This window comes from Rhododendron vialii, chromosome 4a (assembly GCF_030253575.1).
Source record: "Rhododendron vialii isolate Sample 1 chromosome 4a, ASM3025357v1".
NCBI classification, from domain to species: domain Eukaryota; kingdom Viridiplantae; phylum Streptophyta; class Magnoliopsida; order Ericales; family Ericaceae; genus Rhododendron; species Rhododendron vialii.
In genome coordinates this window covers 1175331-1190339 of record NC_080560.1, presented here as the reverse complement: position 1 = coordinate 1190339, position 15009 = coordinate 1175331, and the positions used below count along the sequence as shown (strand labels likewise).

General features: G+C 37.6%; 2 protein-coding genes across 2 annotated transcripts; one reads left to right on the top strand and one right to left on the bottom strand.

Annotated features, from left to right (window-relative positions):
- Positions 1 to 631: 631 nt before the first annotated feature.
- LOC131322586 (uncharacterized) lies at positions 632 to 5732 on the top strand. Its single transcript, XM_058353952.1, has 5 exons — positions 632 to 1148; positions 3321 to 3406; positions 3498 to 3803; positions 3959 to 4042; positions 5018 to 5732. The coding sequence occupies exons 1-5, from the start codon at positions 759 to 761 to the stop codon at positions 5466 to 5468; spliced, it is 1317 nt and encodes a 438-aa protein (XP_058209935.1). The 5' UTR covers positions 632 to 758; the 3' UTR covers positions 5469 to 5732.
- Positions 5733 to 6273: 541 nt separating this feature from the next.
- LOC131322581 (phosphatidylinositol/phosphatidylcholine transfer protein SFH2-like) lies at positions 6274 to 11314 on the bottom strand. Its single transcript, XM_058353941.1, has 11 exons — positions 10935 to 11314; positions 10763 to 10791; positions 10055 to 10138; positions 9898 to 9951; positions 9426 to 9503; positions 9187 to 9240; positions 8553 to 8612; positions 8360 to 8455; positions 7679 to 7780; positions 7498 to 7578; positions 6274 to 6848 (listed from the first exon to the last, which is right to left on the bottom strand). The coding sequence occupies exons 1-11, from the start codon at positions 10987 to 10989 to the stop codon at positions 6534 to 6536; spliced, it is 1008 nt and encodes a 335-aa protein (XP_058209924.1). The 5' UTR covers positions 10990 to 11314; the 3' UTR covers positions 6274 to 6533.
- Between the last annotated feature and the right edge of the window lie 3695 nt (positions 11315 to 15009).

Sequence of the window (15009 nt, the reverse complement as noted above, 5' to 3'; positions counted from 1 at the left end):
TAAAAGAATCTCACCGAACAATGGAAATATTTTCCGAGCAAAGTTAGTATCAAACGTCCGATCATACTCGGCAAGCTCGGCAAAACGCTCATTCACTCGCTACTGTTCAGAAAACACATGATGTGAAATGTCAAGATGCGTTATGACCAATGGACGAACTAAGACAACTGAACGATGAATCTAGAGTGACATCACCCCTATGACCCATTTGAACCTTTGGATATTTCGGCCCAATTGAACCTTTGAATATTTCGGCCCACTACATATTCATAATTCTGGGTCCCAACCGCTCTCAAGGGAGCTCGAACCTCTGCCTCCTGAATGGAGGAGAGGCAAGGTTATCAACTGCACTAGGTAGTGGAACCGTTAATCGGCTTTTGATAAGGTGAAATTTGTAATTCATTTGATGTGATCTAACAAAATCCATTATTGTATATTGAGATTCAATAATAGAACTATCGTATTACGTGGTGACAATCCTTGATTTTTTCTTAAAGTTGGTGAAATTGAGGGGAAATGATTCAGAGGACATTTAACCATTTTCATTTGTTGGTTGAAAATGTTTGCAGCACTTCCATTCTCTCCAAATAAAGCATAAAGACCCCCACAATTTTGACTAGAGTCCCGTCAACGCATTGAGTCACCCACCGAGTCCCCCACCAACACAAACATGAAGTCGTCTCGTCTGTAGTAGTAGCATTCTAGCATCTCTCACTCCCCAGAAACACTGGAAGCAAACCCCTCTCTCTCTCTCTCCAATGGCCAGTAGTCACAGAGACGAACCTCTCTCATTCACAAACCAACCCACATCCTCTCCAATCCCAGTCTCCGACGCAGACAGCTTCCTTAGCAATCTCGACCCTAGTAACAATTCCAACTCCCAAATCGGCAGCGCTTCTGGAAGCTTACAGAACGAGGGTTTCCTCAACAGCCTCGACGGCGATGCCGGCGCCGATTTCGGGTTCCAGCGGCCCGATTTCAGGGCGGACTCATTGGTTGGGACGGTGGATTGCTACGACCGCCACGTGTTCCTCTGCTACAAGAACCCTCAGGTGTGGCCCCCGCGCATCGAGGCCGCTGAGTTCGATCGGCTGCCCAGGCTTCTTTCTGCTGCCCTAGTGGCTAGGAAAGGGGACCTGAAGAAACAGGTTTGTGGGTTTGGTTTCTATGTGGTGCTGTGAACTGGGTTTGTGTTGTTTTCTTTTTTGGCGTGAAATTTCACGTGGGTTTGGTTTGTATGCGGTGCTGTGAACTGGGTTTGTGTTGTTTTGGTGATACTTTGTGTTGTTCTCTACTTCTGGCGGGAATTTCAAGTGGGTTTGTTTTCTATGCGATGCTGTGAACTGGGTTTGTGTTGCTTTAGTGATGCTTTGTTGTTGAAGAACCAGTTTTGTGGGTTATCTTTTGTTGGCGTAAAATGTCATGTGGGTTTGGTTTGTGGGTTTGGTTTGTATGAGGTGATGTGAACTGGGTTTGTGTTGTTTTAGTGAGATTTTGTTGTTTAGGGGAGTATGGGGTGTGGGTTGATGGGGGTATGGAGGTTAAGGTAGTAAGAGAAATGCTGTCTGTGACCATGTTTTTGTGGACGATTGGCATCACTGCCCAAAAATTTTATTATTACCTATGTAAGAGAGTAATAGCTGAATTACATTCAAAATAGGCATAAGCTCACAGTCACATTCAAAATAGGCATAAGCTCACAATCACATTCAAAATAGGCATAAACCCACAATCAAATTAAGCCCAACTAATACCCATTAATGGTACCAATAAGTAGACAATGAATCCTATTCAGGGGTGGAAGTGTACAGAGGTGGCCAACTAAGCTACCCCGGTTGGTTCTGTCGCTGCTCTAAGTGGGTGCTCATTATCGGCTCTATGTATGAAGGTGCCTATTAGTGGCTCTATGAAGATTATTCGAGTATAGAATCTAGGGGAATCATATCTTGCCATGTATGTAGTTAATGAATTGGTGCTATAAATCGATGATATGTAGCAGTCCGCTGTGAATTTATGCCAGTGTTTATGGTTTGTTTGTAGAGGTTAAGTGTGTCATAATTGGTGCAGGAACTTCTCATCGTAAGTTTGTCGCTTGTTTCATGTTCTGGGGCTTAGATTTGTGTTGTTGTAGTGTGGTTTTTCAGTTATGGAAACTGAGCTATTCTTTCTCCATCGTACTCCTAGAAATGTTGGGATTCTGAACATTCCAGTTTATTTAAGTTGGTTTTAGTTCCTAGCTAGTTAACTTAGTGAGATCTCTTATCCTATATGTGAATGAAACCTAGAGCTTCCTTTTCCAGGTCACTTTATATCTGAAATTAAAGGAGTATATAGTAAGAGTACGGTTGTAAAGAAGGAATAACACGGTTTGGTATTAACTGTTTATTATGTAACACGGTGCTTATGTGATGCGCTTTTGGGCTAATGTGGAATGGTAGCTAATCATTATTAGCATGTTTTCATATCATCCATCTTTGTTTTGATTTGAAGCTTTTTAATAGTTAATTTCCACGAATTATTGAAATAATATGAAGAAAAGTCTTGGTGCAGCGGAAAGGCAACCCCAATGTGACCTGGTCACGGCTGGAGTTGCTAAAATAGCCTCTCCGCTTGCAGGATAAAAGTAACTTGCATACATGATACATCCAACCCTTTCACTAACCCTGCAATAGCGGGAGCCTTGTGCATCGGGTTAGCCCTATAGCAACCGAGATGATATGAACTTCCCTTAAAAGTCAAAGACTTGAAGGTAAGTATAAATATATGACTAAATCAATATCCTTTTGTGATTATCAGAAATTTGGCTTTATCTTATTGTAGATGTGCTTAGAAACTACTTTGAGTTACATCTTTTGGAGCTGTAATCTGTGATAGAAAGGACCAGATTTTGGTATTTATTACTTATTAGCATAATCATAGCAGTAGTTAATAATGCAATTTGTAGGAGATGGAAATACTTCTACAGTATAAGATTTCAAACTTTTCTTCTGTATTTTATGGTTCTTGGAGATTTGAGATCTTATCGAGTAAATGTGCTGGTAGCCTGTTAGTCTGTTACTCATTTGGAAAGGCTTGTCTCATGCTTCTCGAATTAGTAGCGTTGATTTCATTAGCCAAATTACATACTCCTTGCAATTAAGTTGGTTATCCTTTATCCTAACTGAATAATGGCATGCTAATAGTTTTCTTTTCACTTATTTGATCTGCTCTTTGATTTTGAAAATATGTGGATTTGTGTTAATGTTTGATTTTCCTTTTATATTGCATTTGTTCTAAACAGCATGTGGCTTTCTTACCCTGTTTTCCTCTTTTTGCCCAAGACCCGCTTGACAATATGTGAAGGGCATGATGGAACTGAGACGTCAAATGGTGATGTCTTAATCTTTCCTGACATGATCAGATACAGGTCAAGTCCGTTGTATTCAGTACATTCTAGACATGCTTCACAATCTTGTTTTCTTTCCTAATATTGAATTTAATTACTATGTAAATTGCAGGAGATTAACACACTTTGACGTCGACACATTTGTTGAAGAAGTACTTGTGAAGGATGGCGAGTGGCTGCCTGGAACTCCTGAAGCACTAAGGGGCTTTTACGTCTTTGTATGTGCTCATGGGACTAGGGATCGACGTTGTGGTGTTTGTGGGCCTGCTGTGATCTCTAGATTCAAAGAAGTGATAGAGTTACATGGTCTTCAGGGTAAAGTGTCTGTTAGCGCTTGCTCACACATTGGGGGGCACAAGTATGCAGGAAATGTGATCATTTTTGGATCAAATATCAAAGGGGAAGTTACTGGTCATTGGTAAGGACTGATCTTTCTTGATAAATATACTTTAGAGAGTACTGTTGTCATCATGTTCATTTATGCTAGTTTAAGTATGAGAAGAGCTTTCTTTTGTCCTAGATCACATTGTGTGTATGTGTTATTGTTGACCCTTGCTGTGTTATTTTCTTTAGGTATGGATATGTTACCCCAGATGATGTACCTGTTTTGCTCGAACATCATATTGGGAGAGGAGAAATTGTTGACGGGCTTTGGAGGTAATGTTCTTCCTTTTTTGTGATGTTAGAACTTGGATACCATTAGAGTGGTTATACTCACTTCTTATTAGGGTCTCCAATTTGAATGACTGGCTATACAGCTTTATTATTCTTGAACAAAAGATAGAACTTAACTTTTCGGATATTCAAGTTATGTATGTGTATGAGAGCACTCAAATTGGAGAATCTGTATGTGTATTAGTTGGGCAATGTGCAAGAATCTGTATCAGAAAGGAGGACTTTGTTGTGAATGTGATATTTGATCTTACTGTTATTAATTACAATAATGATTCTCACACAGATTTTTGTGCACATATCATGCACATACATTTTTGTGGGGCTCATATCGGAGTCCCACAAAATGATCCAAACCGCTCATCTTTTTTAAAATATTTTTTAGAGGGTTTCCGTAAAAAATCAACTCCAACGGATATCGGTAAGGGCTTTCTCGGAAATCGTAGGGCGAATCATTCTGTTTTGCCCTATGATTTTTGAGAAAGCTCTTGCCGATATCCGTTGGAGCTGATTTTTTACAAGAACCCTCCAAAAAATATTTTAAAAAAGATGAGCGCTTCGGTGTAGGAGCTCGATATGGGCCCCACAAAAATGTACGTGCATGATATGTGCACAAAAACATGTGCAAGTAGCACTGTTGATAAAGGGTCTTGTAAATTACTCAACTCTCAAGTAATATTGTTTTGCATCGGAAGGCCTCTTTTTACCTAACAAATAGGGAAAATTGGGCTCTCTCAGGCACAGGGAGAAAATTATTATAACCCTGCAGTGCAACCTGAGGATTGAGGGGACGTAAATGTCTCCCCAACAGCTTTGTTGTACATACAAAAGGCCTCTCTCTACTTATTGAAAAAGAAAATTGGCCTCTCTCACCCACGCATACAAAAGTAGTGTGTCAGATTTAAGAATTAGCATGTCATGGTACTAGCCTTTGAATGAACTTCTGAATCCTGACATCAGGGGACAGATGGGTTTATCAGAAGACGACCAGAGGAGATTCCAGGAGTTAAGGCTTCAACCAGATGGTGAGACAAATGATGGAAGAAGCACAAAAGAGGCGACACAAACAAATGAGATTAGCAGTTCTGTCTGTGGATCTCAGGTTGAAGTTAATGGCTGTTGCCAGGCAAATGAAAGCTTCTCTTGTTGTCAGAATGATTCCATACCAGAGAAGACCGATAATACTGATCTCAATGAGAGGGAAGCGAAGCTAGCAGCTGAAAAGAAGAGCAACAAGAGACGAATTTCCCGGAGGAACAGTGGGAAAAAAGGGACTTGCACTCGCAGGGTTTGCACTATGCCAACATGGATTGAAAGCTGGGAGCGCGAGGATACATATGCTGCTCTTGCGGTTATAGGTGCTGCTTTGTCAGTTGCTTTTGCCTATAGATGCTACAAAGAACTGAGATGAATGATGTTTTGAGAGCTCCATGTTCTGTCACTTCTCTACAGAAAGATCTCATAGGACTTATGATGCGGAGAATTATGAACCGTCATACGAATAGGAGTTTAAAATTTGGTTTCAGATGGGTTTCTGTTGCTTGTATGATCTCAGAAAGTGGATTCCGTAATGTATATAAACTTTCTGGTCCCAAATTCTGAACTTCAATCTGGTGTTGGACGTTTGTTGTTGAAGCCTTGCAGAATGTATATTAGTTTCTATTCTTTTTACAAACTGTTTATTGGAATTAGTCCACGGTACCTATGAAATTGGGCCTGTTGCAGGGACTGTGTGGATGGCTCAACTCGGCCGGATGGATTGGTTAGCTGGCCTGAGTGCCAATGGCACATTTGGTCCCTTGGAAAATTTCATACTAAGCCGCAACTCAAGCTACTAGAGATTGGGGAGTTGAGTTTTGTTCACCCTCTTAAGTGGAAGTAGGTAGTGGAGTTAAAATGATTTTACTATTTTACCCTTTAGTTAATTGAGTATTGTAATTTTTGTTTTTAATTAAGATAATATCGAAAATCAGACGGCTTCAAAAATTTGTTCACTCCAATGAGCATTCTCCCTTTCTATAATTGAATATATAGCTAAGCATGCACTACGGGGTATACAAGGATTTTCGGACTTCACCTTATAGCCCCAGTACTTATAGGGAGTTATCAGAAACGAATTGAGCAGTTACTACATCTTGTGTGTGTGTGTGTGTGTGTGTGTGTGAGAGAGAGAGAGAGAGAGAGAGAGAGAGAGATCTATCTTTGGAACTGTAAGCTGCTAGAAAACATACAGTGTTGATTCCTAATTTCTTTTCATAGTACATTATAATTACCCACTTCAAGGTGGTAAGGTAAATTAAAAGTGATTAGATTTTGATACAGATTTGCATTATTGAGCTAATGCAAGGCACTGCTGTTACATCTCTAAGCTAAACAACGCCTTGTCCAACTGCAGTTATTCCGACGTATTAACCATCTCTTGTATATCAGTACATATCAGTGCAGCTATAGCCGTTTAAAAATTTACACGAGCTTTTCACTCACCGTTTATCTTGAGCTCGCGTAGTGAATTGGATAGCCCAATCCGATTCCCCATCGTTTTACACGCGGATTCTATGGTTTCAGCGATGTTGCCATCTTCTGGGTCTGGTTCAGGAAAATCTACATGGACTGAACCATGTCTAATGGGTGCCTCCATAAGTTCTGCTTGCTGCTTCATGTAATTGTAGAGCTGTTGATGGAAGGCATGGTCCAAGGAGAAACAATTGTCCGTCGTTTTGTTTCTAGAATGAAAAGAAGATCCCGAGCCTTCTCTTTTGCAAAAATGTGGAAGAGATGCATAATCCATTATCTGCATTCAAGAAACTACAACTTAGAAAACCCTTGTCTTAGGGTTACAGCAATCCTAACCACAAACTTATAAAATCTTCAGTGTGGGTAGTACGAGATTATACATCACAGTTTGCTGTATCATGCATGGATCACATAAGCTTGCAAGAAAAACCACGTCGATAACCCAAGGGTTTTACATGACCATCCCATTAAGTCTCAAAATCTTCTTTTGCAGAATTAGCAACTGTGATACTGATACGTAGGTTGGAAATTAAACATGTATCCTTTCTTCAGAATTTTCTATTCTTATTACACATCACCGATTTTGCTTTTTGAGAAGATCGAACAAAAAGGAAACATCGAACAAAAAGGAAACAAAACCTGGTACTTCAATAAATTGCACTATTTGACATCTATGACCACAGATGGAACAGTAAAAGTTTCTAGCGTAACCACTATTGTTTTCTCTCCAATGAATTAGAAATGAACCACTAACTAATAAGCGTCAGACATATCAGGTATGAAATTACACTTTGAATGAAATGAGCTGTAGCTAAATAGAGACATACATCGTGAACAGAAAAAGACAGTTTAGCGAAACGATTACTAGTGCACTTGTGCAGAATCAAAAACTGGCCAGAAATTAGCGTAGTAAGTAGTTTCCATACCTTCAACAACTCATCTTTCCCAGAACCAGGGAGCACCTGAACTTTATTCCTTGTTCTTTCTTGCAAAAGAGGCCTCACAACCTGCCAAGGGTAAAGTTTTAGGTTTACTCCTAAATGTAGAATATTCAAGAGAGGAATTGACATCGTCTGTCTGACAAACATGAATGCTAAAAAAACAAACCTTCCAGCATGCAGAAAATACATATGGTGCATTAACAATGTAATATGCGGTGGTCTTCTCGGGATAGTTCAGGTCATCAATGGTAGATAAAACACTCAATAGCTGAAAGAAAAAAAAAAACAAAAAAGTGTGAATTAGTGCCCAAGATAAGTGTGTAAATGTTAGATACTCTGCTTGATATACATTGTTAGGCCATTTCCAAGTAGCTTAAGCTTTTGGGACTACGGGTAACTCACCAGTAAAAGGTATCTTTCCATAGTTAAACCAATGGATTTTGACTAGAGCTCAAAGAAGAATGCAAAGACATACAATTCAGAAAAGAGAATGGTAACAGTCACTACCGGTTCTAAGCTGGACAGCCATACATCATGGAATCATGAAGTAGAAGTAACTTACTTTAAAAATTTACTTAACAGAGTGAAAGACTGCTAGGAGAGAATTAACGGAAAGAAAGACGGCTAGGAGAGAGTTGACATCAGGATTTCTACTGCTGAGGCGAGAGTTAAAAGAAAAAGTTTGTCTTTGTGAAAATTATTTTTATCACGGTAAAACCTTGAAAGAAAAATGCTACATTGGCTGTAATGAGTGTACAAGGAACACCAGGAGAGTTAATTAGGTCATATCAGACACACGAGGAGAAACTGCCTCTTGGTTATAGGCAAAAGAAGTAAAAGGCAATACCTTGATTTGGTTAAGTGCTGAAAGCTTTAGACCAGTCATATCCAGAACCTTCACACAGGTACTAATATGCCGTCCAAACTTCTTCATCGCAGATGGCTACAACAACAGAAACACATTAGCATACAAGAGAAGTTATAACTTATAACTAAGGTATATGATTAGCCAATTCATTGTCTGCATTCACAATACTCACAAATAATACGCGATCCCGATACTCATTCATTTGGATGTGTGACTGAACATAGTAGTGAATCTGAAATAACAAACACTCAAACATAAATATTGCAAAACAGAAGGTTCAGTTAACTCTGGGCAAAGCTACATAAATGAAATCACATTAAATTTTCATGGCAAAATTGCTTCAAGCACTTGCGTATCATTAACCCCCATTCATAGAACTTTTGGAGCACCAGTATACAAGAAGAATGGAACAGAACACGTCTACAAGCTTAAAAGGAGCAAGTACCATGCAATTTCACCAAGATGTGACCTTTATTGAATCAGGATAACAGGTTTGCACTATATTCGATACTAGCTTCAGCATCGTCGATTATTGATATTGTTAAACTAAACATGTTCCGCATATGATGTGATGCTTAATGCGAATGCTATTTTAATAATACTTGAAGTCTCAAACCAGCCAAAAGCTTAAACCTCATGCTCAGTATGACTTAAGTAATTGCATTTTAGCGAAATGCAAATGTTCATAATTTAACATCAGCGAGTCTACAAAAATATCATACCATGTTCATCCACAATTACGTGAAATACTTTATCTAAACTTGCAATTTTCAAGTCAGAACAACTGGAAAACAAAGAATGCTTACAGATGCTTTGTCAAACGTGCTGAGCCCTGCACCAATTGCTATGACTGGGAGACCCTGGAAAAGTTCATAAGGAAAAAAAAAGGGATGAGTAGCAACATATTGTGATCTTCGGGCACAAATTACTGTTTGTTTAAAATCTTCACTCCATAATATCCAGATCCGAATGGGGAAACATGCGATTCAGTGCCACAACAGTACGAACGGCTACCAAAGTAGATGATTGTGTAACAAACAAGTACCTCTTTTGAGTAACCTGACATTCCTATTAGTTGTGAATTGCGCACTGCTCTGTAGAACTCGGTAGGAACTATCGGTTTCTGCATACATAACCAAGTATTATAGTTATGCCGCATTGCAAACTTCCGTAATTTTCTAAAATCGCATTTCTTATGTTCTGAATCAACAGTTTACACAGCTTAGACGTTACTTATACTAAATTTGACTTGCATCAATTTAACTTCCTCGAGTATAAAGTTCGAGAATCAGAAAGACCAAAATATAAGTTCGGAAATAAACTTTGATAGCGTTGCAGCAGTTGCTAATACTAGAATGCAAATATGGGCTCACGACAGACAGTTCTACAGTCTAAAGCAGAACATTTTGCACAATGCAACAAGTAATATATATCAAAAGCCGAACCCCACCTTTGTCCACTCGAAGATTAGTTAGTAATACTTTGCTGGGTTTCATATAAAAGTAAGTAAAACTCACCCCCAGTATAGCATCAATCTCGTTTTGTATCCTCCAATTCAAACAGTCAAGCAGCTGAAATATTTAGGATGATCGGTGAGGAAGGATATAAATCATAAATGATGTTCTAAAACAACACTTTGCTTCCAATTTAGAAGTGAGATTAAATCCTTCTAACCATTTTATGGGCTTTGGAAACATCCCCTTCCCTTGCTTTGAGAAACCGCATCAATGTTTCAGTTGGATATCCTTGATGCATATTCTGCAAATCAATGCAAAATATCAGTTGCTTTCAGTTAATGAAATCATGCAACTGATTTACACTGATCAAACGAATGAACCGTTAAGCTGTAAAGCTATGACTTTAAAACTCTAGTGGCCTAATTGAGCTAAACCAACCCCAAAAAAATAAAAAAAAACTCAAAAAGGATTTTCATTCCATTTTTCAGGTGGCATTGAAAATCGATCCACGCCGAATTTGAAAGGCTTTGGAAAACTCATAAATTTTGCAGCAGTGCTTGTAAGTATCCTTACATATGCAACCGAAATCTAAGAAGTGAAAAGCTTCTCTTTTTTTTTCTTTTTTTTTCCCTTTTATATAGATAACGAAGAAGTCCCTGCAATCAATAAGCCACCGGCATCGGGAGGAAGTAAGAGCAATTTAACTTCTCATAAAACTAAATTATTAGCCTATAGCTCCACAAATTAAACCCAAAAAGAATACTTAAAAATACAGCATAACCATTACAACAAAAACAATCTAAACAAAACTGAAAGATTGATAGAACAGATCAGACCCAAAATCAAGTGTAGCTTCAAATCCTAAGGTAGGATTCACCAAAGATTTTGTTGTTCATCTATATAGAAAGAGAGAGGAGTTGGGTACCTTGAAGGTAATCTTGAGTGGCTCATCGACTGCAATCACACAGAAAAGAAAAACACAAACAAAAACACAGCCGATTTTAGGATGGTTTTGATGATAAATGAAGGGGAAGACCCAATAAAACAAATAAGTAAATAATTCAAGAAAATGTAAGGTGAGATTTCAAGGAGCTGACTTTGTTCCATTAAGGTCTGGAGCTGCTTGATCATATCTTCCGTTACAAACGCCATTTTAGCTCACGGAAAATACACAGTGAGCTCAAACCAGGATTTGAATTCCTTCCCAGATCCTCCTTTCCACACAAAAAAAAAATTGAGGAGGAGAGGGAGAAATTTGTAGACCTCTAGAGAGAGAGGGAGGGAGAGAGAAACGGGAAAGAGTCCAAAAAGGTTTGTGCCCATACAGGAGAAATGACAAAAAAATAACAATCAGTTATTCTAACAAAACTCAACTCGTCATTATACCACCTCGGCACCCCATGGAATGGAGCTCTTGCCTTCTCAAGTCTTTTTCTAAAAAAGTCCAGATCAAAAAACAAAGAAAAGTCTTTTAATTAAAAAGTCAAGAAACAAATAGTAGTGGACAAGTGAATAAAAAACCAAGAGATTAGATTTTTTTTTTTTTTTTTGAGTGGACAGATAGTCTATCTCACATACCTATCACGAATTATTAATCCCAATATATCTAACATATGACTGAAAACTCCTACCGCATATTATCAGAAGCGCTAGATAGTATATTCGATCTCGCCAAGGCGACTAGAGAGACCTGAATTTGAGAAATTAGTGTGGAAGTGTACGGATATGTGTGGTAATGATTTTAGTTTACTTGATTTTTATTAGCAAATCTGTTTTGTTTATTGTTGAGACCCTTCAACTCAGAAAGATTAGTTTTTTTTTTTTTTCCTGAATAGGAGAAATTAGTTGGAAGGTTGAATATTTGAAAAGTCAAGTAAATCTAAACTCTGGTGTTCAAAAGAAAAGTACTCCGTACATGTAATTTCCATATGCTTTGTTTGACTTCATTGATACGTAAAATGGAAAAAGAGGACACAAAAGTAGAATGATAGAAAAACGGGACTTAAAACTTAAATTCTACAAGTGTAGAATTTCATTGACTATTACTTTTATTAGGTTCTCTATATATATAAATGTATTTGATTTGAATTTCTTTCGAAGAAGAAAAGAAAAGAATATATATGAACGATTTTTCTCGCTATTTATTAGATCATGTTCCGCTAAGGTTCTTATTTTTTAAGTACTTATTTTTCGTTTTACAAGACAGATCATTTTCTCATACTACATCACATTTAATTCAAAAAATAAGTACTCTAATTTATTTCTTTTAGCGGAACGGAACGAAATGACACATCACTCGCTCTCATTTGATGCTTTATTAAAGTGGAATGCGAAATGAAATGAGGAAATATTATTATTAGCGTTAAAACTGAACCATCCCGGATGGATTCCACATCATAGTATTCCTCTTTTGTGCATATTCCTCTTTTAAATTAAGAATCATGACACATGTCTACCACAAGTTAAAAAAGGTTAATATTACTGACTAAAATAAATATTTATTTTTTGAATTAAAAGGTAATGTATTGTAAGAGAATGACCTATCTTAAAAAGCGAAAAATAAGTATTTAAAAAATAAGATCATTAGCATACGGGACGTAAAAATGGGTCATATCACATAATCCTCCATAACATCACGCACTACTGATTGATAATTGAGAGCGCGTCTCAATCGTCGCACTGCTATCGCGCTCTCGATTATCAATCTTGTGACTTTTCGTAATTTAAAATATATTTTAAAGACGCTTTTACGCTCGAGCTCCACCCGCTGAATCATGTGACTTTAAGGTCATAGACTCATAGCGTGTTCTTTGACATGATAAAACGAAGCCACGTATTAATTGGGGTGGTAGTCATTGTGAGTGATTTCGTCTGCTCTCGCACCCACACAAAAACAGACACCTCTGGGTAGGTAGGCAGTACCCAACTTCAATTCAGCAATGGCGCCTTCTGTGACACAAGGAGGACACAATCTTTGACCTAATAATCTTTGATATATCATCTTGACCCAATAATCTAAATTCCATGTTTTTTCCGTTGTTTTTATAGTTAAGAGAGATATTTGTATTTCCCTTTATAATTATAAATTTGTTAGAGTCTGCCGTGTAGTTATACATTTATAATCTGCAAAGAGGTGGAAGATCTGATGTACTTTATATTCTTTCGATCACACAATTGCAGCAATTCATATGCAGGTTTTTATGTCTCTGAATGGGCCAATCAGATAGTTTGTTTAGAAGCAATCCAAGCTTAGGCCTACTAAAACCCAGATCAAATAAGTACTAGCTAGGTGAGGAATGGATAGAAAAATGGTAGGAGGGGTGACTACTATCACTGTGATTATTACTACCGGCGGTAATTCTCTCTCTCAACGTTACTATGAAAGTTCTTACTACGGGTGGAATAGTTCGCTCAGAAACTCGTGCGGAAAATAACGCGTTCACCAAATCTGATAAGAACAAGCCCCATGCACTGGGTTAGCATTCTTGATTCCCCATGAGAAAAAGATCAACAACTTCAATTTTGGGTACTCCACAAGTGATAAAGTTAAGTTATGTTGTTTAGCCAATGGCCTTTTCTAATCAATGGTTCTTTTAACAACCCCCTTTATGCCCATTTCTACTTTGAAAAATGTATTATGGACTTGAATGTATTCCATCGATCCTCTCATGGAAAAATGGAACAAAAAGCAAAAGGTTCCCACTGGACTTCACACGTTTTTAAGCACAATATTAAGCTCAACATTTAATATATGCCAGGGATTTAATTAGAAGAAAGAAATGTCAAAATCACTCAGTGTAACTTGTCATCTCACCAGAAAGATCCTCAAATAATGAAAAATTATTGGCCCAATTGTGCATCCAACTAGATCTACCATTAGGTATATGAAATCTTAAGCTATTTACGTTGAGAATCTCAATCATCCCCCACTCATCAATTAGGTAGCTCGCTTTATACACACGCTAATGTTCTTCTTCTTCTTTTTAATAGTTGGACGTTCGGGCTAGCTTTGCGTGCATCCCGATTAATTTCGGCGCCCTGAAGTTAAGGACCCGTCAAATCCTCCAGTGACCTCAAAGTTCGGAGCGACGTTTGGCCTCCGTAAGATTCAAACATATAACCTAACGGAGGACAAACACTTATTTGCCTTTTCATACCCACTTAGCCAAACTCCTTGGGTTTACAAAGATGCTAAAGTTTGGCAAAATTTGTTATATTCCAGAGATTGATTTTGATTATAATCCTCTTAAGCATATCTTTCCTTGTAATTGGTGCCAGTAATATACAATTTAGCTGATTGAGGGAATTTTTTTTAATGAGATTGTCTAATAGGTCCAAGTTGTTTTTTCATCAAGTTTTGAAGCATTCGGATTTATTTGCAAGATCAATTCAGCAATTAGCTTGAATTTGATAATGCACATAATCTTAGTCCTTAAAACCTAATCAAGGCATAAAACTGTATGCATTCAAATATTTAGGTGATAATAGAAATTGGATGGCTTGTAAAACTACCTTTGTGTATTATAGTTGGAGAGATCTGAGAGAAATATTGCTGTGTTTACGAAAAAAATTTAGGAGTTGAATTTAACTTATTGTAAGTGCGTCAAAAATATTCTTATCAATGGATTTTAGGATTATAGAAATCTTAGAAGCAGAAAATGTGTTTGAAATACAATTCTAAGAAACAAGTTTGAGTTGCCTTTCGAATCAAATTTTATATTTTATCAAGTATACTAAAATCTTATTTTTAATGCTTGTCGTTAGCTTTTATTGTAACTTAATCATAATTTCACAACTATATATATAGTAAACAAGTATATCTGCTTCTACATGAATCTAAAATCTAATTTGAAGCAGAATGTAAAACTATAGTCTAAAATTAATTACAACTATTACAGATGCCCATATTGTCTTGCTATTGATAAAGAGAAGGACAAGGACCACAGAATTCATTATACAAACATCATCACGACCTTTTCTCCCAAACAATGATGTATTGACAGCTGAATGGTTAAACGTCACCCACGTACCTTGGCCGGTGGCACCAAATAAAATCATTATTGTCCTGTCCCTAGCAATGGGGATATGCTCTCTACAAGGTCCATGGAAATTCACCAATTTTTTCCCCTACTCAAAAAAGGGATGGGAATCAGCAACTAGCGTAGCAACCTC